This window comes from Rhagoletis zephyria, unplaced genomic scaffold (assembly GCF_001687245.7).
Source record: "Rhagoletis zephyria isolate East Lansing unplaced genomic scaffold, Rhagoletis_zephyria_1.1 Rzeph_scaffold_00149, whole genome shotgun sequence".
In the NCBI taxonomy this organism is placed as follows: Eukaryota; Metazoa; Arthropoda; class Insecta; order Diptera; family Tephritidae; genus Rhagoletis; species Rhagoletis zephyria.
In genome coordinates, this window is record NW_016157233.1 from 380,905 (window position 1) to 407,375 (window position 26,471).

Here is a 26,471-nt window from a genome sequence, read left to right on the forward strand (position 1 = left end):
GTACAATATCACAATTCCTTGGTACTTTATCTAGATGGGACACTCACCGCCATGATCTTCCACTTGGACTTGTGACATTTTGTTTGCCGCTTCCGGTTGCGCCGCCAATTTTTCTGCCTTATTTAATATTAAAATATGATGTTAAATGCACAAAGCCTTTTGCTTTCAGTACTCCAATAATTTATCGTCGTTGGTATTGTTTACACTTTTTGGTAACACACTTCTGTGCGATTCGTGAACACACAACAATTTTTTGTAAACCAATCAATAGGCAAACGTTCCTTCTATTATATTGAACGATTTTTAATTAATGAAATTTTAGCATGCGTGCAATTTACGCACCAACGCGGCTCCACTACGCGCTTTCAAGGTCGTTGCACTTTCACTTGGCCAGCACGTCCAGGAGATTTCCTGGTTTCTTGGCTTTATTTATTTGGGGAATAAGCGATTATTATTTATGTGGCAATCGGAGGTCGTTGCTTTATATTTTTATACAACTTTTTGACGGCCAAGGTTTTATAACTTTTTTCTTTAATTGGTTAAAATGACCGCGACCACACAGCCAGCAGCAATAATGAACATCACAAATCAACTGAAAGTGCACCAAGTTAAAGGAAATCCCCACTAGCGCTGCGACAATAGCCCCAATCAGGTATTACTTTTGTTTTGACATTCGCAGAAAATTGTAAGAGTAGGGATGCCAGACCCCACCAAAACTTTAATTAAATCTGTGAATATGGCAGCATTGGCTAAAATCCGCTGCCCGTGAACCGGTTANCACGTCCAGGAGATTTCCTGGTTTCTTGGCTTTATTTATTTGGGGAATAAGCGATTATTATTTATGTGGCAATCGGAGGTCGTTGCTTTATATTTTTATACAACTTTTTGACGGCCAAGGTTTTATAACTTTTTTCTTTAATTGGTTAAAATGACCGCGACCACACAACAGCGATAATGAACATCACAAATCAACTGAAAGTGCACCAAGATAAAGGAAATCCCCACTAGCGCTGCGCCAATCGCCCCAATCAGGTATTACTTTTGTTTTGACATTCGTAGAAAATTGTAAGAGTAGGGATGCCAGACCCACCAAAACTTTAATTTAATCTGTGAATATGGCAGCACTGGCTTAAATCCGCTGGCCGTGAACCGGTTTTTGACTGGAGTAATTGATTTTGTTGTTGTAGCTGAAACCCGCATGAACCATTTAGAATTGTGTAGTTGGTACATGTGAAACCCGTGAACAAATTACCTAGGCTTTACACCGGACAATACCGTCATGACAATAGCGATCCATGCACAATTTTTCACTAATACATGCATATTTTTCATTGGAAAATTTTGACAACCAATCGGGCTTTCGCACGCGGCGATTTCTCAGATAACTTTTGCGTTCAACTAACGCAGGGTTGCACGAAAAAAAATTTATGGTTAAAAATATCAAAATATAAAAAAAGATCAAAATATTCGCCAGAAAAAGGCGTTCTCATTGTTCAGCTTTTCATTCTACTTTTAGTTGAACGGCTCTTCAACTAATCGCTTTCAACAAAGTTGGTCGCCAGCCAACATTTAGCCATTCAATTTTTTTTCGTGCAACCCGGCGTGAGTTGGACGCAAAATCGCCGCGTGCGAAACCTTTTAATACCAAAAAACGTAAATGAGAAAATAAGCTAGTCCTGAAACGGTTTGCTAGTTTATGAACCGTTTCGGAACTTCTTCCATGCTACTAAAAAATGCAACCATTACTGCCTTTTCAAGCACAACCAACTTCAACAACAGTTTCAAACGAGTAGTGTAGTAGCGAGTAAAAAATTCAAAATGGTCGCCCTGTTTTGTTGAGTGCGCGAAGAAACTTTCTGCTCCTGTTCAGAACTAATTATTTACTAATTGAAATAAGTAAAATTAAAAAATTCAAGAGAAAAACATTCTTCGATTTCTGTGCTTTCATTAAAAAGTGAAGTATTCGCGCAATTGCAACAAAACAGTGTGAAAAATCGGTGAGAAACTGTCCACTCGATATCGTGCGCAAAGTGTATGCAAAAAGAAAAGTGTTTCTACATCTGCCTCTTAACATTTTTCGGTTCACAGCGACGGAAAAGCAAACAAGCGAAAAATTATTGAACGTATATGCGTTGAGTGAGCAAATAGCAACGGGCGGCGGACAAACAGCTTCATAGCTATTATAATAAGAGTGTAGCACTGGCGTTTAAAAAAAAAATATATATATACATGGAAGAAATTCTCGGAATCCATGCGTTAATTCAACACTGCCATCGTTAGTGTTTAGGTACGAAGAGCATAAAAAGACCAGCAAAGAAATCGCGCTTAAACGAAGTACGGCTTTGTATCGAGAACAAAGCATCTAGAGAAAGACCACTTAACGAGGTAGCAGTGCAGCAGGAGGGAAGCGGTCAAGCATAAGAAAGCTTTTGGCACGCCGCATTCCTCCTCGCCATTGGGCGGAGCAGTAATCTGTTAGCAGCTATGGATGATGAGTTTTAGCGACTATGATTATTGCCTACAATTTTCTTCTGGCAAGTGTGTGAACTACGTCATTGTTAGCACAACTAAATTTTCTGAAAGTACAAATAACAATAACTTAGTGAATGTTCATTTATTTAATTGTGCAATTGCCATATAGTCAATAAGCCAAGTAAACGCGTATACCCCAATCATCAATTGTGCTTCTACCTTCCCTCTCATGTAATACACCAACATTCATGGATATAACTAACGCGGCCGCATAGACAGCTGGTAGCTAATATTTCAATAAACGCAACAATTGCACAATTTGTCAAAATTAATGGTAAGTTTCTTCAAAATATAAACCATGAGTAATAGAAAAAAAAAATGCCCAGCGCTTGTAAAACACTTTGATCCACTTGTATATTTACATTTACATGCTTTTATACATACATACATGGACATATGTATTTGTTGGATATCTGTGCCAGTGTATGCATGGGCGCGTGCAACTCTAGTTTGCGATTGTCTATATGAATGTACTTTGGGGATTTTCACTCTCCTCATCGCATCAACCAGCCATTGCCAAAGTGAGGCCAGCCCACACCGCTTCTGAGTTGTAGCTAAACTCATGTACATACATATGTACATATGTATGGGATGATGTCTAGCTCAGCGTGTACAATTGCTGCTTGCTCAAACGAGCGCGGCAGAACGCGGGTATACAAGTCGATAAATTTTAGGGATATTAAGTCATTTTACAAGGTTTAGAAGAATATGTATGTTCCCCTTCTTTAGCCAAAGAAAAGTTTTGGAATTCAGTTACTATTATTAGTACCTATATTATGGTTGTATATACTTGTGACACTTAAACTAATTATATAGCAGTTGGGTTAGCATTAACGAATATGTACTTACTATAATGACTTAATACATAGATACATATGGGTATTTCCTGGAAAGTGTCAACCAAGAGCAAGATAAAATTTTGCCTGTGCAAAGTTTATAGATGCCAATCGATAACTACATATTTTGTCTTTCATCCACCAAAATATTGGACTAATAGGTCCATTTCATTTCAAGATATTTGCGTCTTTCCAACTACACTTTCAAAAACTTGGTTTTTTTCGGCGAGATCATACCTTCCAGAAAGACTTCATAATTTTGGTATACGATTAAAAAGAATTGGAACTCTATACAAAAATTTAGTATAGCTTATTTTCCGTACATCTTACCACAAAAACAACGTAAAAATATATTAGCAACCGTTTTAAGTTAAATTACAAATTGTATAATTTTTGTTCATATTGCTTCTATGTAGATATATAGATATAGTACATACTTCTGCTTGTACGAAGAAATGACTTCAACCAACGTTAAAATCAGGGCTGAGAGAGCAATGAAGTGGAGACCGAATTTGAAGAAAAAAAAAAAGAAAAGTGGGAGGAATATAAAAAACGACGGATCGAAAGAAAAACACAATAGAAGAATAGTTAAAAATGATCATATAATGGCAAAAAGCACTAAGATGCGACTAACGGGCAAAAAAATATTCATTGAAACCAGGGTGGTCAACTCGTGGGGAATTCCCCGATTTGCGGGGAATTCGAAATCGGGGATTGCTACCCTGATTGAAACCATTCGCGCTGGCGCCAATTTTTTTTACTTTATTACGGTTTTGGAAAAGAAATAATGTCAATTGACTTTATTTCGCACCAGTGAGTGCGTTTAAATTCTTAAACGAAAAATTGTATCTCATTGGAAAAAATTTGAACGTCCGAACGGGAGCGTCCAAACAACTTTGCACAGTTTTTGAACCGTTACCGTTAACAGATTCGCAGAATTTTCNCAAAAAATAAAAAAACTTGTCACTTGTTATTGTGTGTATGTATGTACATACATACATACATATGTGTGACATGTGCTCACTAAATTTTAAAATTTTCTGCTATTTATTGCAGCAATCAGTGCCTTAATCATCGCCACTCAATAAATATTATCTTAATCGAATTTCATGATAACGTTTACGTTTCGCAAAAGTCGAGTAAAATTTGAAAATTGACGACAAAATTGGTAAATGGTGCTTTTTTGAACACTTCTTGCACTCTATACCAAGAGTCTAGCTGCTTATTTGGTATTGCATAAGAATGTATGTACATTAGGGTGGTCCTAAAGTCGGAATTAATCTCAATATTTTTTGATTTCAAAATAAAAAATAGCGATTTATTTAATCGGTATAGAACAGGGGTGAGAGCATAAGAATTCCGACCATACTTTTTCACATGCATTTTTGTACCACCCTAATGTTATGTATTTTCAATTACTCAAATTAGTAATACCCTAAAAATACGCTTTATCGCCACTTTAAAGCGTTTGTTAAATATTGTATTATGTACATACATATATACAAATTTATTATGGATGAACATACATGCATATATTACATAACCACAATCCCACTTAACATTGAACGAACCTATAAAATTGATTGATTTTCCATTTTCAAAGGCAACTAAATTCTCAGGGCGATAAGTTTTGCTTTATTAACGTTGTAATTATTGAAAATAACGCGCGCATACAAACATTTCAATAAACTCTTACGTGCGTACATGTATGTACTTAGTATACTTTCAACAAGCACACAAATAAACACACACACCCGTTATATTCGTAACTAATAATTTGTAGCATTTTGTTGAACGAAAAGTGGTGCTTGATAATTGATTTAAATTGTTCTCATACTTTGTGACATTTTATAGTGGCTCGATTGTTTATTGGTGCGTGCATATGTGTAATATGTAATTACATATGTACATATATATAAACATACAGTGCTCCATAAAAGTGGGTCAACAGAGGTAAGAAAAAGTTGTGTGCATTCTCAAGCAGTTTGTTTTTAGGTTAGAGTAAACTGAAATTTGGTCTACTATAAAAGATTATATCTTATACCTATAGTAATGCCAGTTGCTGTCGAATTGACGCGATATGTTAAGGTTTTTCGATAAATTTCGATAATTTAATACCTATCTATAATTCAATTAATTTCAAAAACACTAAAATCAGACAACAACTACATTCGATAAATTTCGGCATGTTTCGGTAGTAAAGAAAACGTCATTACTTTGAATTAGGGTTGCTATCCAACTTCATAAACGACTAAGTTTTTATTATAAGTATTTAAAATTAAATTTTTTTTCTGCACGATTTTACACATTTAATTAGAGCTTTACTTTTATGTTAGACTGTAGGTACACAATGCATACATACATTTGTACATGCAGCAGCGATCAATAAAATAGTAGCAAAATTCAAAATTATGTTTGCAACTTATGTTTATTTATAATTTTTATAATTTTGATTTAAAATATAGTGCGGCATTTTCTTCCATATAACGTATAAAACTATATATATTTTTATATGGAAGAAAATGCGCAACACCCTCCACGAAAAAAATACTAAAATTGATGAATGGGTTACAAAAATGTTCTAGAAATTCTGAATAAAAAGTTTCAAATTTTGATGAAAACTTTTTGAAGTTTGATTAATTTTTGTGAACTTTATGCAAACCTTGAAACTTTAATTTATGTGGCTTCTGTTTTAGATCGAACTATATTTTCAATGAAAATTTAAAAAAAAAGAAATAAATAAACATAAGTCGCAAACAACATCATTTTGAATTTCGCTACTATTTTATTGATCGCTGCTGTACATCTATAAATATTTTTTTTATAGCATACATGCATATTTATCTACATCATAAAAATGTACAATCATACAATAAAAAAGCAATAATAATTTAAAATACCAAATTTCAGAGCTATTAACCACTCTTCATCGCCATCGGCATTGCCTTCTCTATACATACATACATACATACATATATACCTACATACTTGGGTACTCTATGACAGCCTCATTCAATTATTAACATTATAAAATATTTAGTAGCCAACGTGATAAGGAGTATTGTAATTTGTGCACAAATTAACACCGAACATTGTGTGAATTAACTAAATGAATGAATGCTTGAGTGCGGCAAACTGCCAAAAATAACACAAAAAGCCAAATGTGAGAAAGCAAACAAGCACAAGCAAGCAACGAACCAGGCAAGCCAACGAGCGATCAACTTGCCAACGGAAGGCTGACAAGCCACAATTTGTTTTCAAAGTGTTGCTACACGACAATTTGAAATTCCATTTGGGAGTGCAACCACTAAAACACGGCATTTATTACAAACTAAATCTGCTTACAATGGCTTTTAACTGCGTACGACCATTTCCGCGCCCTAGGCCCACAGTAGTCGTTGAAGTTGGTGGTGACGATGTGCAGGCTGGGCTGGGCTGTAGCGGCGATGAGGTGCTTCGCTTATTCACTCATTCGCTCGTTTGCGCTCACGCGTTTAAATTGCAAATATGGTCAATTTGTGAGTTCATGCGCCCGATTTCACGCTTCTTATTATGCCCCAGCTCCACACCGCCACCACCATTATTGGTTTTGTTGTTGTTGCAGTGCTTGTTCTCCTAGCCGTTGAACAACGAACTTACAACGGAACGAAATGACAACAGCGCGTCCGCCGAATAACACAACGCAATGGAACGGCCGTGGGTGGATGGTTGATGATGATGATGATGATGATGACGATGTGTTCGTCGCAATAAAGTCATAACTACCGGCACGTCGTCGCTTACAAGTAGTTTGTGGAAGCGCAAATGAGGGTGGATATTTATTACATTTCGAGCATAATAAAGCAAATAATCGACAGCATAATAATATATAAGGACACACTGCCGGATAGCTAGCGTGCACGATGGAGTAGCTAGTGGCTTCTTTCGAACTGTATCGTTAGCTGACTCGCTGCCTGGCCGACTCGCTAGCTGGCTGTCTGGCTTGCTGGCTGTCTGGCTTGCTGACAGTTCAATTGAATACAAATAGTGTGTCATACACTTAAGATTATCGCAAACGTGTTGGCGATAATCATGCCTGAAATCTTCACTCTACAACATTGCTTTTGTTTTACTTCTGTGAGTTTTTGCCATACCCTCGGGTATTTTGTGGGTGCAAATTAGTAGGAAGCTTGTTAAATTAAGTCTCTGAGTGAGAATTTGTAACGCAATGAAATTTGATTTGCACATTGTGAGTAAATGAATGACTGAATGAAAATATTTTCTTTGCAAGTGGTTTTGTGAAAGTAGAGTGGAAGTGTTGATTTTTGCTAATTTTGTTAATATTTCAACCACCATTTTAAACTTGAACTGAATAGTTTACATATTTCCGTGATTTGTATGTTTTTTTTTAGGGTGCGATTGACTTTGCGCCAATATGTAAATAATTTTTCATTTCATGTGACCCACATAATTATCTGATTTTGTAGAAATTTCTCTTTTGTTGATGAAAAAATGCAACGTAGGCTCATCGAAAATTTTGTGGTGGCTAGGGTGATGACTGCTTTAGATGAGCGCTAGTATTACAAAGGTGTGCTCGTTTTCGTTCCAAAAATTTTGAGGATACAAATGAACTAAATTTTTAATAAGGTGATCAAATGCGTCAAAACATGCAAATAGAGCGCCACATTTTAACTCAGTGGAAAATTTAATGGAGCCAGCTTTCATATTCAAATTACTGCTGATTTAAATATTCACTTATCGAGTTGTGTTTGCCATTTTTCTGCTCTCATTCAAGGTAAGAACTCTTACCGCTGTCATTACAGAACACTTTGCTATTTCACCAGTGCTCCAACGATGTCGTATACCAATAAGTTCTCTGTGCAGAAGTTGTCGGATAAAGAAGAGTGGAATCAATTCAACATTTTCCATGTCGATTTCCCATGTCCAGACAGGGCGACCCAAGCACCTGACGTGTCACGGTGTCATGTGGTGGTTGAACTTTGTAAAGGGTGATTGTATTTCTCCCTCTTTTGACGCGTTCGGTCGGAGGATTAGAACACTGGCGTTAAAAAATGCGTAAAAGAATCACACCCTCAAAAAAATTCACTTAATTAATATTTGAAAAATCCGCAGTTATGGGGTCCGATGTGATTCACATTTAAAATTGAATAGCTAGAAATAACTCCAAGAAAAATTTACCCGTTAGGTGGAGCGAGGGTCCAATTGTTATTTAATTTATTAATTTTTTAGCATTTTTTTAGTTTACATATTTTATCTAATTATAATTTCATATTTTTGTTTTTTGCTTTTGGTTTCTATTTTTTACTTTAATTTCATTTAATTTTTTACAGTGGTTTTGTTGGATTCTTGATTTTTACTTGGCTTTGCTTTTTTTTAACATTCATAATTTAATATGTATTCTATTTTTTCATTTGGTTTTATTTATTTATTTTTTGTGTTTTTAGTTGACATATTTTTTTTTCATTAAAATTTCACATCATTACATTTTTGTTAAATTTTTATTTTATTTTAATTTTGTATGTATATTATTTGATTTTTTTTTTTAATTTTAATTTAGTTTTATTTTTATTTTTTAATAGCATTTTATAATTTTTTTTAGTTTCAAAATTTTTTGTTCATTTTTTCCTGGTTTTTATTTCATTTTTTAATATTATTTAATTTTTCTGCGATTAAACTTTTAATTTTTATACTCTTACGGCCGGTTTCAACAGCAATTTAAATGGAAAATGATTTTTTATTTTCTATCAAATTCCATATAAAATTTAAAAAATTAAAATCATTTTTCACTTGAATTGCTTTCGTGAAATTGGCTGTTATTTTATTTTGAATTAATTAATATTTTAAAATTTTTATTTTGCTTGACTTATTTATAGATTTATTTTCTTTTACAATTTTTATCTAAGTTAGTTTTTGATTTAATTTTATTTTTGTGGCCTTTTTACATTTTTGATTTATTTTTATTTTATTTTATTATTTATTTAACCTAATCTATTTTAATGCAATATTACATACATATTTCCTTCCCTACCCAGTTGTAATTCCACACTTTTCATGTGAACTCCACAAATTCTCATTCCCAAATTTACATTCATTTTCTAACACACCTCTTCAGCGCAATGTTTATTTAATCCTCAAAGGAAGGTAATTTATTAGGAATCTTACTTAAGCTGCATAGTTATACTACATACATATGTATGTATATGCATATGTACATATTAGACACAAACAGGGGTGTGCCTGAATGCAGACCGATTGGCTTAATGCCAACTAAGCCCAAATATCGAATCATCGGATTTGAAAAAAAAAAAATAAAATAAAAGTAAGAAAAATTCCACGAAGTAAGGTTGGAAAATAGTTTTTGCCCGCTTGTTGTAGTAGAACTGAATTGAAAAGTATACAAATTGCAAAGAACCCACAACACCTACATACCTAGCACATGTGTTCCAATAAACATACATACATACATACATGTGTACATACATTTTTGTTGCGGATCGTTTATCAGTGCGCAGCGTGTTTATGCGGATTATAAAGGATTAACTGACTGGAAGCCACTTAAACAATGACCAAACGATGACAGCAGCTACAGCAACAGCAACAGCAACAACACCATCTACAACAACACCAATAACAGATAAAAAAACAAGTTGAAAATGCCGACGCGAGCAACTTATGCCTCGCATTTGTTCATTGTTTATTATTCATTTGTAAATTTACTTAGCATTTAATTGAAAGCAAAATGATTTATTTGTGTACCACACAAACTTGTAAATATGTGCATACATACATACATATGTACATATATATATATATACAGCAAGCAATCGACAGCACATATTTACCCTACTCATATCTACTACATTTGTGTATGTGTTTGTACATTTCGCCATTATCTTTATTTGTGTAGATTGTGTGAAGTATTCACACAGCCATTTACGAGTACGGCCATATGTGTGCGGAAAATCGCTTTTGTAGTCTTGTAATTTACCAAAATGCAAAAAATTTCAAAATAAAATCAACTAAACTGAAGAGAAAAACAAAAAAACAAAACGGGTTGCGGTTGCGGTAGCCGACGCGATTATGGTGGTCGCCGCCACCACCTCATAAAACCCATGACTAATCAATTTCGGAATATTTATTTGCGAGCACTCATAAATTTTAATAAATTTCATTATCACGCTATAAACCCTCCACCCGACAAGCACCAGCACCAGTCGCACAAGCACTCAACATCGCTATCCTAGTAAAAAGCCGCGGGTGTAGAAAGGCATACAACGAGGTAAAGTGGAAAAATAAACAGAACAATTCAAAACGTTTTTCAAATGAAATACCACAAAGCATAAGTAAAAGCTACAAATCCCTAAAATGCTCTTGATAAAATTACATAAAACTAATCATACGAAAAATGATGAAGGTACAGAAGGACCATGTCGCCATCGTCGTCGTCGTCGTAGCTATCGTTGTTGCCGCTGTGGCACACGGCAATAATGCACCCACTGAGTTTTCGAGTAGAGCTGAGAGCTGTGACAGGCAGGCAGCCGAAAATCGGCAAGCTCTTAGCCCATGCTTTTGGCTTTTTTGAATGGGTGGTGGTTGGTTGCGATATGGCGGCGGCCACGGCGGCGGTGGTGGGTTGATGCATATATAGTACACATTTACTTAAATATATGTACTCGCATTCTGACTGCCAAATCCACTGTAAGGAGCAGATCCACCGCATAAGCGACGTGCCGCTACTCCAACGAGTTGGTACGAGTGACAGGCGAGCGAACGAGCAAACGGCGAACGCGTGCGATATCTACACCGACAATCTGTTTAACAACTTCATGAGCAAATCCAACAAATCGGATGCCAGTGGCATTTACTCGTTTTCGTAAGTGGCTTACAAGCCAGCCGACATGAATACTTACACACACACACACACACACACAAACACGGCACTAAAAACCCATAAAAACCCCAGCAATAAAAAAAAGTATAAACGCCAAACATCCACACACACACACACACAAACCAAAATAAGCAAGCAAGCCAACATTCAATCTACGAATGCCACCGTATGGCAGCATCCGTAATGGCAGTGGCAATAGCAACCAACATGGCTAAACATCATAGCAGCAAAACTTTACAGCATTCAGGCAGTCACAGGCAATCCGGCAGCCTCAGAGTCAGCTAGACACAGTCGGGGGGGAAAAGTGCACAGTTGTGCAGTGAGTTAGCCACCCAGTCAGTTAACAACCCAGCCAGCTAGCTGGCTATCCATCCATCCATTTGTCTGTCTGTCCGCTCATCAGCTCATCCAACCAGCCAACCAAGCAAACTGCCAAGTTTTCTCGCTTAAATATGGCACAGCGAAATAAAGTCCATGCACGTTGACTTGGATGGCGTTGGCGATGGTGATGACGCTGATGCTGTCGCTGAACTGAGCATTGATGACGATGTCGTCTCGTCCAATAATACACAAGAATACAACAATGAGCAACGACACATGCAGAAGCACCCGAACGTTTCGTGCTGTGTCCGACGTCTGTTCGACCGAACCAAATAAAAGAACGTCACAAAAGTGTGGAAAATTTGGGAGGTGAAAATATTGCATAGTCGAAAGGTATCTACTATATAGTAGTATAGTAGTAGATACCTTAATAAAGTATGCTGCGCTGTGCAGGGCGCGCGCTGAAATGAAACCAAACGAAGCGTTGCTAATAGTGGTGATGCGCGCCGTTTTTCCGAGGGTCTGGCGAAAGTGCGCCCATTGTAGAGAGTGTGTGCAGATGAAAGGTGGTGTTGAGGAGGAGAGGTGATGTCAAGCTTTGACTGCGATTGTTTTTGTTTTCCATCTGCATTTGTTAGTAAAACAGACAATACGCTGATCTATTGTTGTAGTCTTGATTCTGATTGCTTTTAAGTGTGGAAGAATACTTCACTTAGTTGTCATGATTTTTGAGCTCAGATTTGTTATTTTCATTTTTAGGCTTAAAAAGTGTGTTCGACACCATTAAAGAGAGCATTAGCATTTGCAAACGAACAGCACAAGTTGCATAATATGCAAATACAAGTAGAATACTTAATGACAGAAAGAGGAATACATATGTACGTGTTAGCTTTCGGGATGATGTTTCCAGATAATGTGCAAGGTATTTAGGTCTTCCTTAAGTTTATTTACCTTAGTTCGCTAATAATATTGGGAAATGAGAGTTTATTGATGATGGTGGCAATGGGCTGATAGTATCGTCCACCTTAAATTTAGTTTCATCTTCAAAATTGGAATCTATTAAAAATATCCAGGCTTCGGTTGCAACTGACTTTAATAACCTGGAAGGGAGTTCTCATTTAGTGTGAATTCGACATTTGTTTGGACGGCAAATGGCACTCATGGGTGATGGATTGGATTAGATATGTGGTAGCCCGCAAAACATAACAACTTGCAAACTGTCGGACATGTTTTTCCATTGCACTCGAAGCCTACGGTTTTCATGAACCTTATTCATAAATTCTCCCATGAACCAGACAGTCGTTGCTATACTTGACTATCTAATTGGTATCGGTCAAATTGAACGCAACGGCCCGTTTTGCGACCGAGTTTAGCCTCAGTTCCACTTTCAGTATTGGAATCGACGTTTCGGTATAGAAAGTTTTCTTACCGAGTTTTCCGAGAAAGTTTGTGGATCAATTCATTGCTCCCTTATAGGAAAGCTAACAGCGTAATTTCTTTAAAAAAATACTCCGGGCATAATTTTTTAATTTTACCCAAAAACAAAGGGCGTTGTTCTGACAATCTTCTAAACCACTCTGCAGTCAACAAATCGTCTACATTGTTTCCACGTGTAGCAATTGAACAAAGCATTAAGAGACCCGGTCCCTACTTTGTATTCATGGAGCCCGTAATGCCTATACGCATCTCCTTTGAAAGCCACAGAATTTTTGGGCAGAACGCCTTTTCGCGTGGTTAGCGTAACGGGCGTTGTTAGCAAAGACTCTATACAAACACTTCACTTTTGGAAATACAAAATGCAAAATGATCACAGCAAGCTTTGACTCGGTAAAAACAAACGAGATAAAAATCGATGTCCATTCATTCACTGCTGCCTCGAATTGGCTAGCATTCGCTCAACCTGGTAATAAATGTTTTAGCCATTTTCATTGAAGATTTGGACGATAATTTTTCTGTTGCTAAGAGATTATTACACTTACATAAAATATTCAAAACAATCAATAATATTGCCGACATCAATAAGACCACCGATATCGATAACACTATCGAATCGACATCTAAAATTTAATTTGCCAAAACCCAACAGATGTTTTTTTATTTTGGAACGCACCTACATAGTATGTACGTCGATAGCGATACCGAAGACGAGTCCAATAAATCGATAATCGTTCATACATGTATCGACAATACATCGAAAAATAAGAACGAATTCAGCATTTTTGCACTCTTTCTTGGTATACAATTTAGAGTACCTAGTCCTTTTCTTTCAACACACTAACCGTTTTTGTGCTCAGCCACAAGTGTATCTCATAAATTTGTACGGGAAATATACACTTGTGTAAAGAAAGTGCGGAAAAGTACCCAATTGAGATTAATTCACTGACAAATTGAGTCAAACATACATACATACCAAAGTGGGGGAGATGCAGCTACATACATATGTATGTGTGTATGTATGTACGACTGGATTTTCTATTAGCTCTGGAGAGCAGCAATAAAAGTGTGGGGTACGCAAAGGTGTTTGTGTTTATTTTGGGCGAAATTCTCTTTACAAGTTATGAGGTTTCATCTTCATTGCCGTCATCGTTGTTTGTCGTTCGCAGCGGACAAGTAAAAAGTGAAAATTGTTTAACAAATTTACATACGCACATACATGGATACTACATACATCCATTACAAAATTGGACGTTTCAAAAGAGCTTTGTGTCACCGCCAGCATTATTTTTCGTTTTCATTGATGTTGCTGCGATATTCATCTTCCGTTTCAAGCATTTTTCACACATGATACACATGTAGGTACATATGTTTAAGCGTCGGACATATGTATGTATATTAGGGTTGTCCAAAAATTCTTAGGAAAATCAATTTGTTGTAATTTTATTGCTGTCACGCCTCAGAAATACTGGAAAATAGAATATAAGTAAACCCGTATTTTTATTATGAAATCGTTGATTGTTTAGCCGTGTCGTAACTAACATCACTAGTTGAACTGCAAAAAGCCGCAACTAACCAATTTTGTTTGCTTAAAATGCTGTGGGGACTTCTAATTCGTTAATGTACAGTGAATTTTGAATTTTTTTGGTTAGTTACGGCCTTCTGTAATTCAGGTGACGATAAATTTTAGATGGGGAAAATACATTTTTTCGTAAAATTTGTATTAATGAATATTTGTTTGAACTAATATAAATAACTTTTCCCTTCAGAAATCTTTCCGCAATAAAATTATGATGTGAATTTAACTAAAAAATTTTTCAATATTTTTTTTTTCGAAACTTGCGTGATAGAATAACAATTTTTTGCATATAAGAGATGTGATTAACAGTTATGAATTAGTAGTTAGTAATCTTTTCAAAGTTAAAAATGCATCATTATTTAATTGTTTAAAGGTTTCTAAAGAGAGATTTTTCATTCGATCAAAAAATATTTATTTTTAAAGATTTTATAGCAATTCTACAAAAAAAGATGTATTTTCCCCGAACGAAAGGCATATGTATATGGAAAACGTGAAAGTCCCTTGTCATGATGAATAGTGTCCGACTTATAAATATGCAAAAAAAACGGGCTTCCTTATTTTTCATATTCTCCATTTCTGGGGCGTGGCTGAAACAAAATATTTTGGACCAATCTAATGTGCAGGATGATCCATCATCTAGACTGTTTTTAATTTTAAATAAAACACTATAACAGAACTGGATATCGGAATCTTTATGATCTGTCACCCGAGAGAAGATTCTCTGACATTTACTTTTAAAAAATAATTGCTTTGAAATATTGGCCGCGACTAAGCTTTAGGCGGTCCATTCGGAAGGTCTAATTTTCAATTACCCTCTTCAGCATTTCGTGAATTACGCGATTAGCTTATGTTGGCTTCCAAGTTTTGAATTGTAGTTGGCTTATCGACGAAGACTTCTGACTTAACATAACCCCTAGGAGAAAAGCCATAGGTGTGATATCACACGATAACTTTGCCGACATAATCATTATTTAAAATTAAAAAAACCAAGTTCTAGATGGATCACCCTATGTATATAAATATCTATGGACCCGAATTCAGACATATGTACATATAAATGCAGATATATGCATGTATATACATAGAAGTACATCCCTACTTACAAATGTTTGAGTATAAATTACATTTGGGCAATACTGCTTGTTCGATTTATTTTTCTTCATACGTACATATGTATGTACATACTAGGGTTGCCAAAATATGAGCAAAATTTTGATCCAGGATTTCGGGATATTTTTTACATTGAGTCATAACTTTTATGAATGTGAGTAAAAATTCAATGTCTCACATAGCGCTATCTTAGAGTGAAAAGTTGCTAACTTCACTTTTTATGAAAATCCATATTTTGATACAATAGGCTAGATAAATTAAAAATGCGTCGTTTCGAAAAGGGTAAAGGTCCTTGTTTAAGTATGTTTTCTCTTTTATATTCAATGAAGGGAATATTTTCTAAGTCCAAAAAAAAAAGATCGAATCCCTCTGACTCGTATGGAGTTTTGCTTTGCTTTAAACAAGCAAAATGTTGTATTCAAAGTTTTACGAAATACCTGGAAGAAAATGGCTATAAGAAGTTTTTTCCTCTCCTGTGCAATTTTGGAATTGGGCACTCTAAGCTAGCGGTATTTATTAAATCAGAAAAATTTTAAAGTAAAACATTTTTTAAATTGTATTTAAAAACCCATGTGATTGAGGAACGTATACATCACATATAACAATGTAAATACCAGGTACTTTTGAAAGTAATGATTATTAAAAAAAAAACATTAAACAAAAATATACAAAAACACCTTTTCTAAANGCGATTAGCTTATGTTGGCTTCCAAGTTTTGAATTGTAGTTGGCTTATCGACGAAGACTTCTGACTTAACATAACCCCTAGGAGAAAAGCCATAGGTGTGATATCACACGATAACTTTGCCGACATAATCATTATTTAAAATTAAAAAAACCAAGTTCTAGATGGATCACCCTATGTATATAAATATCTATGGACCCGAATTCAGACATATGTACATATAAATGCAGATATATGCATGTATATACATAGAAGTACATCCCTACTTACAAATGTTTGAGTATAAATTACATTTGGGCAATACTGCTTGTTCGATTTATTTTTCTTCATACGTACATATGTATGTACATACTAGGGTTGCCAAAATATGAGCAAAATTTTGATCCAGGATTTCGGGATATTTTTTACATTGAGTCATAACTTTTATGAATGTGAGTAAAAATTCAATGTCTCACATAGCGCTATCTTAGAGTGAAAAGTTGCTAACTTCACTTTTTATGAAAATCCATATTTTGATACAATAGGCTAGATAAATTAAAAATGCGTCGTTTCGAAAAGGGTAAAGGTCCTTGTTTAAGTATGTTTTCTCTTTTATATTCAATGAAGGGAATATTTTCTAAGTCCAAAAAAAAAAGATCGAATCCCTCTGACTCGTATGGAGTTTTGCTTTGCTTTAAACAAGCAAAATGTTGTATTCAAAGTTTTACGAAATACCTGGAAGAAAATGGCTATAAGAAGTTTTTTCCTCTCCTGTGCAATTTTGGAATTGGGCACTCTAAGCTAGCGGTATTTATTAAATCAGAAAAATTTTAAAGTAAAACATTTTTTAAATTGTATTTAAAAACCCATGTGATTGAGGAACGTATACATCACATATAACAATGTAAATACCAGGTACTTTTGAAAGTAATGATTATTAAAAAAAAAACATTAAACAAAAATATACAAAAACACCTTTTCTAAACATGTTTATTCTACTCTATAAAGAAATGGCGAATTATTTGCCATTTTTTCGCAATTTACTCGAAATTTTGAGGGTGTATGAGTCAAAAGGATCTCAGAATCGGATTCAGCGGGTCGACTCGAAAATACATGTTGTTAGGTGGGTCTGGTTGAAAACACACCCCCCTGCTCCCCTTTTTTCTTGACCTGAAGTTTTTACATACAAAACCTACTGATGAAAAACAAATTTCGGCCTCAACACTTTTAGGCTGAACTGTCAAAAGGTAGTCATAAGCCATTTGAAGATAATGACCACTATCTCCTCCATTACAAAGTATTTGAACTTCTTCTATAAGCACGTCGGACAAATTATACGTTTTTCGATTTGAGGAATGGCTCAGACTTCAATTTAAAAGTACAGTTTCAAGCTTTTTGTTAATTGCAGCCAAAACGGCATTTTACAAAAATCATAGTTCAAAATTCATAAACAAGTTCTTACTATCAATTCGATATTTTAAATTTTTCGGGATCCCGGGGTACCTCAAAAACACCGGGATCCCGAGATAAGCATCCCTAATACTTACATACATACTATTTCGCTTTTGATCTTTGTGCGTGCTCAGCAATAACAACTGAGCATTTTTCCCCAAAGAACTTATTCATAAGTCACTTAAGCGGTTCATGCTCCATGGTCAATAGTCGACGTACATACGCAATGATGAATAAAGACGGTGAAGAACGCATAGTGGCTTAAGTGGGCGAAGTGGCGAAAGAGGCGAAGAACGAAGACACAATGAGGTTTTTCGCAAGCGTTTCACCTCTAGTGTGCGTGCATACTTTATACATATATGCTTTATACATACATACATATGTAAGTGCGCACGGCAATGTGTGTGTGAATGAGTGAGTGCGAGTATCTGTCTGTTTGGCTGCTAGTTTTTGCGGCTTTGCGAAATCGGCTCAAGTGGTGCGGTAAGCCATTAAATGCTTGACTTCGACACAAATAACCCTCAAATGAGTTATATGTATGTACGTATGTACACATATACATATGTACAGTTAACAAACATGCAAATGTGTGCATTCGAGTAATCGAACGGTGTGTTGTTTTTGTTTGTAATGGCAGCCGCAATTGCCGTTATCCTCGAGGTATAAACCATTACTTCCTCAACGATTGTTTCTCTGGACTTTGGCTGTTTCACTTTTGGATCGTTCTTAAGAAACCCTCTGACCCTTAATGGTTGGACACGCATATGTAGGCACCTACATACATACATATGTACATATGTTTGTGTGTATATCTGTAAGTATACCAACAACAACTACAGCTTAAAAATAAGTACTTAAACCCTTGGCATATTTCCCTTTGGATTGCGTTCTTTTCACATCATGACTTTTTAATTTTTGTGTTTTTTTGCACTACATGTTTCGCATTGACATATTGTTTGGAATTTTTTTTTGATAATTACATACATATGTATGTATTAGGGAATTCAATCCCGAAGCATTTTAACAATCCGAGGATTTCGGGATGCAAAAAATTCTAATCCCGTGATCCTGAGATTTTTTCGGGATTTCGACTTTTACACAGCTTTTGCATTTAACAGTAGGTTCGTCTTTTTAAACCACACAGATTCACTGTCATCGTTTTTGGTCTTGCAGGGAGCATAATGGAGCTTAGTAAAAGAGTCCGTAATTTAATGTCTAAATATTTTTATAGTATTCTTAAATATCTATATTAATTGTAAAAACCCTTTACTAATATCTTCAGAAATTCATTTTCGATAAAACGCCAACAAAATAAAATGAGGAACAACCTTTCCACATTCTACGATCTTGTTGTGTTTTCAATTGCTACCAGATTATTCGTAATTACATAGTTCTTGCACAAAATGTTTAAACAAGTACAGTTATTCAGGCAGGTTCTGAAATTCACGTCCAAGTGCAAATGGCTCAACTTCACTTTGAATCAAAATTTTGGTGTTCTGTATATTTCGTTTTTCAAATGAATTAATTTTTTCGTTTTCAACATTTTTTTTTATTCCGTAAATGACTCAGAAAAAATCTCGGGATCCCGGAGCTGTAATCCCGGGATTACGGTACATGGTAAAGTGTCCGGGTTCCCGGGATTGAATGCCCTAGTACGTACATACAGTGCCGGACAAAAGTATTGGCACAGAGAATTTTTCGCAATATATGCCAAGTTTTTTATTCTTATTTATTTGCGATAATTTTTTATAAAAATATAGTTCGTCCTACACCAAAAAACATAAAAACTAAATCTTTAAACTTTGTGCAAAACTCAGGAAAATTCAATAAATTTACATACTAATTGCAACTTTCTATTAGATTTAAAAAAAAAAAAATCTATGTATGCAGTTTTATAGCCCATATAATTTTCATATAATTCAGTGCAAGCTTGAAGGTGCTAAAAATTCGCGTTGATTTTTGGCAATTTTTTCACTCAGGTTCTTTCATGCAAAGTATGTTCGACAATTATTTTTTGCATGGAGAAAATGAGCAACACCTTCCACTAAAAAAATTGCCAAAAATTAAAGCGATTTTTTAGATACTTCAAACTTGCACTTTGTTATACTAGAATTTAATGGGCTACAAAACTGCATACCTAAAAGTTTTCTAAAAAAATCTGAATAGAAAGTTGCAAATAGTATGCAAATTTATTGAATTTTCCTGAGTTTTGCACAACGTTTAGAGATTTTGTTTTTATGTTTTTTTGGTGAAGTACGAACTATATTTTTATTAAAAAATATTGAAAATATATTAGAATTAAAATACTTTGCATATACATATTGCGAAAAATTCTCGGGGCCAATACTTTTGTCCGGCACTGTATGTCTTTTGTCTTAACGCTTGTATTTCACCATACTTCAAAATCCTCATCGTCTTCTTTATTCTTCGCCTACTTTCGTATGCATGAACATTTCTCCATTATTCTCACCTTTTCATTCGCCGCCAGCCTCTGTATGGCATGTTTGTGTTATTTGTGTTATTGTTGCACACCTAATTTGTTTAGCTCGATATGTCAGTCTAAGCTGTTATTATAACAATATGCGCGCATTTCCATTAACATTAGCCGCAGTGACGTTGCGCCATTGTTAAACCCATCAAGCCAAATGGTCAATTAGCATCGTATCTAGAGGCGCGTTGGTTTGACTTGTAATAGCACTTAGAACCACCCTACTTACTTCCATGCTTATAACACAACGCTACTCCAAGAAGTTAAATTATACTCTCTTAGCTTAAAGATGGTTGCTCCAACTGGTAGGTGAGGACAAGTCAAAAAATACCTTCAGTCGAGACACAAAAAGCCTCGCAAGCCAAAATACCTTCAGTCGAGACACAATAAGCCTCGCAAGGCAAAATACCTTCAGTCGAGACACAAAAAGCCTCGCACTGGAACGCTCAGGAAACATCAAAAATCTCAACTTCAACTTGAGGAAGAATTGTAAGGTATTTTGGGCTCCGGAAAGCAGATCTCTCATCATAATCATCCTCTGGTATGATTAATAGCCCTGCTGTGATATATTTATGGTTGATCAAACAAAGATTTAGAAACTAACCTATGCAAATATTTTCAAAGAATCCTATTTTGTTCCAATAGGCTGAGTCGCAATCCTTATCAATTGAGGCCCTATCATTAATTTCCTTAGTGTCGACTTTTTGTAGACGTAGTGTACTCTTCGATATATCAGTCCAGTTCAGGCGTTTCAGATCAGCGCTCTAAATAGAGTGTTTCTTTTTTTGAAGTCGTATAAAAGAAAAAAAGAAAAAAATAAATAAAAATATTAAATTAAATAAAAAAAAATGCGAAGATCACAAGAATTGTACATTTGTATAGATTTTTACATTTTGGCAGTCACAGAGTGGTGTTTAAAAATTTGAGTCCGCATATTTAAATACTCGGTGTGAATATCATAGGGTTTACTTTATACTAGAACAATGTAAGCAACAGAAAGCTTTTATTTTGTGCCTGTTTATATCTAAACGGTGATGACATCCATATAAAGTCTATATAAATCTTGAAAAAGCTTTTGCCTGTTATGCTTCTATATATAAAATCGTTGTTCAATTTTTAGGCATCCATGACAAGCTTTTAAAAGCTCTTAGTAATATACGGCTGGTACAAAACTAACGCTCTCTTTGGCCAATTCTCCATCTTTTCTCCAGACATATTCTGCGAAAGTATATATCTTCGTCGCCCTGTTAAGATTTTATAACGATGCACATCGAGTAAAACCTTTCTCTGGTCATCGCTGTTTACTGTATAAAGGTGATGGGTAAGCCTTCTCTACATTTTGTGTAGGCCCATCCCTGCCGTATATAAACCAGTCACGACCCTTTGGAGAAGCTTTTTAAAGCTTTCAGATTATATACCACTGCACACAAAGTAAAAGCTCTCACTGATCGTTTTTATTATATACCAATCACAATCAAAAAGAGCTTCTACTCTATGCGCGTCCATGTAAAGCTTACATACAACTTTTTAAAGCTTCTAGACATAAGAATTTCGTGAATTCACTCCAAATAACGCACACATTTTGGTTTTGTGGGTAGTATGAATGACTTATTTGATTGACTCATTCTCGTTGCTATTTAATTTTCCTTACTAGTTGAATTATTTGTTGGTTGTGAATGTTAATGTTGGTGTTACTGTTCCTGTTCCTGTTGTCGGTGTTATGTGTGCGGCGTTTATTTATCTTTACTAATGCCTAACAAATTACTTGTTAATTTGTATAATAACAATAATCGAATGCTTCGTTGAAAGTATTATTGGTGTTGAATACAAAAAAAAAATTGTTCATGTCTACACACAGAGTCTGGGTATGTACCTACTCATAAGTGAATAAATTCCAACAACAATGACAACAACGCGTTAATATTGTTGGCAGCCATAGTTATTTACTGCATACAGTCAGCGAGCTCTTGCCATTGATTGCCACGCTAAGCCGAAGCATAACGACCAGGCCAAAGCAACCAGCAGGCGGTAGTCAGACAAATAACGACAATATCGAGTCAGCAGCAACAGCAGCAGGCAGCCCGCTAGGCAACAAGCCGGCACCGCCATCGTCAGAGCACACAAGCAAACCCAAACAATTCAAGCAATCCCAAGCTATACCACCATTGTGTCGGTCGTTTATTGCTGCCTTTCTCGTGCGCGATCTCTCCACCAGCTGTCGTTGTTGTCGTCGTCGTCGTCGTCGGAACTCACGGAGTCCATTGCACGAATTTGTGGTTGCGCCGAATAGCAGAAAAGTAAAGCCAGCTACAGCGATGATTTTGATATGAAGTCGCTCCGACGGACGGTTGGACGATAGGTCGGTCGGTTGGCTGGTCTGTCGGTTGGTCTGTCGGTGGATTCTCCAAGCTACCCAAACTGTTGCCTCCCAGCCAGCCAGATAGCTAGCTAGCTAGCTAGCTAGCTAAACCATTTAGGCAACAGCAGCGTGCATATGTGTGCGTGTGGGCTGGTATTGTACTTATGAGCGCTCCTCTACCTAATAGGGAAATCACTTGAGGGATTTATTAAATGTGTGTGTTGCTATTCATTTTCTTACAATAATTCACACAAATAACTTTGTTTGTTGTTAGAGTAATTAATTTAAGTTTAAATGTGTCGGAATCGGTTTCCGCTCAGTTAGACATGGAGCACCACATTTGCTTGTGCGTTGAGACATGCAAGCAGCATACATATGGCTACTACGTGAAATGGAAAATCTTTATGTGCATACATACAGTGAGTGTCAAAAATAAGTTTTTTTTTTTTATATTTTGCTAATAGGTACAATATGCTCGCAATTTGTTTTGAATTGGAAATCAAAGGGAGAGTCAAATTGTAATTTTTTTGGTACATTCGTTAATCTGATATCTCGTTTTTTTATCTGCCCTTTGATGGTGCGCATGTATTTTCTAGCAATATATATATATATATATATATATATATATATATATATATATATATATATTTTTTATAAAAATATTTTTTATAAAAATATTTTTTATTTAACAACAAAAACCACAAGAATCANAATATATATATATATATATATATATATATATATTTTATAAAAATATTTTTTATTTAACAACAAAAACCACAAGAATCTAATTTTTTTAATCTCACACAGAACTCACAAAAATGCAAGAAGTTGTCATCGAAATTTTCAGTTTTTCAATTCGATTTCTTAGAAAATTACCGTTCATTTTTGAGATTTTTTTTTTTTGGCGAAGGTGTTGCGCATTTTCTTCTTTTATATACTCGATCTATATCTAATTGTAAATTTTAAAATTTCGTTGAAAAATTCTTGCATTTTTCTCGATTTTTGTATGAAATTAAAAAAAAAAAAATAATTCCTGTAGTTTCTGCTGTTGAATGAAATAGATTTTTATAAAAAGATAATAAAAAAAAAATTGTTAGGTAAAATATGAATAAAGAAAATCGTCAAAACGTCAGTGTATACTTATTTTTGACGCTCACTGTATTTATGTAGATGCGCCTGTGCGTGCCTTTGTGTGGCATCTACTTTAAAATGTTTTGTAAAGCGTATTGTTTGGATTAACTGATAGATGTACCTATGTAGATATACTCACTTAAGCAAAGGTCTTTTGTAGTAATTAGTGCTGCTTTTGTTCATTATTTGCTACGCTTGTCGATCGATCGGCAGTTGAAGTAGCTGTGAAGTGCAACACAATACTCGGATCACCTTTTGTTGCGTTGTTGCGCGCACTCATTNAGTTGAAGTAGCTGTGAAGTGCAACACAATACTCGGATCACCTTTTGTTGTGTTGTTGCGTTGTTGCGCGCACTCATACACATGCATGAGTGCACAAACGTGACTACCTGTTTCCTTTGATGGATAAGTGTCGGCTCAAATTTTTATGTTTTACTATTATAATATTATTTTTTGAATGCATTACGTCTATTCATAGAAGAAAGAATCAGCCGAATTTGAGCCTTGAAAATTTTACTATTTGAGCGAATTTTTTCTGAAATAGATTTTATCTGAAATTGTACCACTAAGAGTTTGGGACTTTATTTTAAACAATACAACCATTTGGTTCGTTTTTCTTATCAAAAGTACATTTCGTGAGAATCGTTTGATCCACTTTCTTTATTGGTTGTACGAGAAGAAAGGCGGTTATAGTGTGAGGTTTTAGTTTTTTCAAATTTGTTTGAATTTCTCAGCTTCTTATTTTCATGGATTTATGTATGTCCACACTTAGACGAATGAATCTCGGCTACGGATGACTGGAATCGTAGGAAGATCGATATTTTAACGATGGAGCGCCCACAGATCTCACCAGACTTCATCTAAACTACCCTGCAGGGCGTGACGTTACCTTACACCTAACTTTAGTCTGTTTACGCGAACACTAGTGCTAACTATTAACTGTATATTTTGTTCGAAAAAAGCTAACTACTTTTGTGGGACGACCTGGATATCTCTGCATTGCATGTCAACTAACTTGTAACTAACTACTTTTGTACAAAAAATATCAATAAAAATACATTTTGTTAATTTTTTTATTAATTTTAATTTTTTCTTACATTTTTATTTATTTAATTTATATTCAACATTGAATATTTGTTTATTTGTTTACATATTCTGCAGTAGGTAAGCAAACAATAAGTTGGGCATTTTTAACAATTGATAATTTTTCACTTCAGGGTAGTGATGAAGACTTTTAATAAGCTGAACAATCTCGGCCTNTCAACATTGAATATTTGTTTATTTGTTTACATATTCTGCAGTAGGTAAGCTAACAATAAGTTGGGCATTTTTAACAATTGATAATTTTTCACTTCAGGGTAGTGATGAAGACTTTTAATAAGCTGAACAATCTCGGCCCCTTAGGTTGCGTTTGGGTTTTCTGAGTTCGCCGATCAATTTGCAATCGACAAACAGTAACAGATACAATGTATAATCAGCGAAATTATGAGCGCCTGGTATTCTTTTGGAGATTTTTGGCGATCAAAATTAGCGATAGCGAATGTTGGAATCAGGTTGCAGTTGTAGAGCGCTTATAGGAACATACATATATACGTAAAACCTATAACGCTTTAAGGAATCCATGAACTTATTCAAGAATAATTTTCGAATTATTACGTCAATTGTTACAGGACACTTCAAGCTGAACTATCAATTGACCAACCTAGGTATATAATTGCATAACCAAGTAGATTTGGTCGGACGAGAACTGCACAACACTCTTCTTGGAACGGTGTTTAGACGAGGGCGCTCTGAAATCCAGAGATTTAGCATCAATAGTTAAATTTCTCTCTGATTTCGGATTAATAGACACGCTGTGAATCAATGAAGGAGACAATATAAATCTTAAGGTCGCCGTGTTCTATCCCCTACACTTGCCACTTTTTTGTGGGAGTCGGTCTAAATGTAGAAGTTATAGCTAAAAGAATATTCTTTTTCATGAAAACAAAAGTCAAACTGCTAATCTTTACACTTACCCTTGTCGGAGTCCAAGCTTTCTCTCGAGGTTAGTTGGAGTAGAGACGTGCGCAGGATATTGGGACCCACGGTACTAATTTTAAAATGGCCGGAATGGGATGGACTTTTAATGTAATATTCAAATAAAAACAAACAGTAAAGAAAAACAGAGTGACCAGAATATGCCAGAGTTTTCAGTACACATACATAGGTAACGAATGAAGAATATTCGAGAAAAATGCTGAAAGCCATGTGAACTTTATTTAATGATAGATTTTAGGAGCCACGAGACCCGCGGTACAAATATGAAAAACGTCGAGATGGTCCGTTTCGGGACCTAAAAATTGAATGTCGTGATGGGTAGGATCCGATTGAGAGAACGAATCCAGAATGTTACATAGTCCGATTGCTGCCAAGCCTTCGTCACGTTTAATACACTCGGTAGGACCCTGATTCGCACAACATCAAAAATAAATGACTGGCTAGGTTAAGTCGAGCTGGGCTGGCTCTTAAGGCTACACATAGATCGAATACATACGTCCGCAGTGTTACCAGATTTTTCATATGGCCCTTGAAATCCTGCTCACGAACATGAGCCTTGCCGTCGCTTTGGCAAAATGTAAGATACTTTAGGCGGAAATTCATTTGAAATACATCACACTTTGGACCGCGGACT

The 26,471-nt window shown here is 35.3% G+C and overlaps 2 protein-coding genes across 2 annotated transcripts in view; one reads left to right on the forward strand and one right to left on the reverse strand.

Annotated features, from left to right (window-relative positions):
* Window positions 1–129, reverse strand: part of LOC108382855 (UPF0687 protein C20orf27 homolog) — a 38,674-nt gene extending 38,545 nt beyond the window's left edge. Inside the window, exon 1 of the mRNA XM_017639232.1 lies at window positions 48–129. Coding sequence (XP_017494721.1) covers window positions 48–78 — 31 coding nt within the window. The 5' untranslated portion in view covers window positions 79–129. The remainder of the gene's footprint in view (window positions 1–47) is intronic.
* A 1,651-nt stretch (window positions 130–1,780) lies between these two features.
* LOC108382696 (arginine-glutamic acid dipeptide repeats protein-like) overlaps window positions 1,781–26,471 on the forward strand; it is a 50,533-nt gene continuing 25,842 nt past the window's right edge. Inside the window, exon 1 of the mRNA XM_017639069.1 lies at window positions 1,781–2,806. The gene's annotated coding sequence lies outside the window, so the exon portion shown is untranslated. The remainder of the gene's footprint in view (window positions 2,807–26,471) is intronic.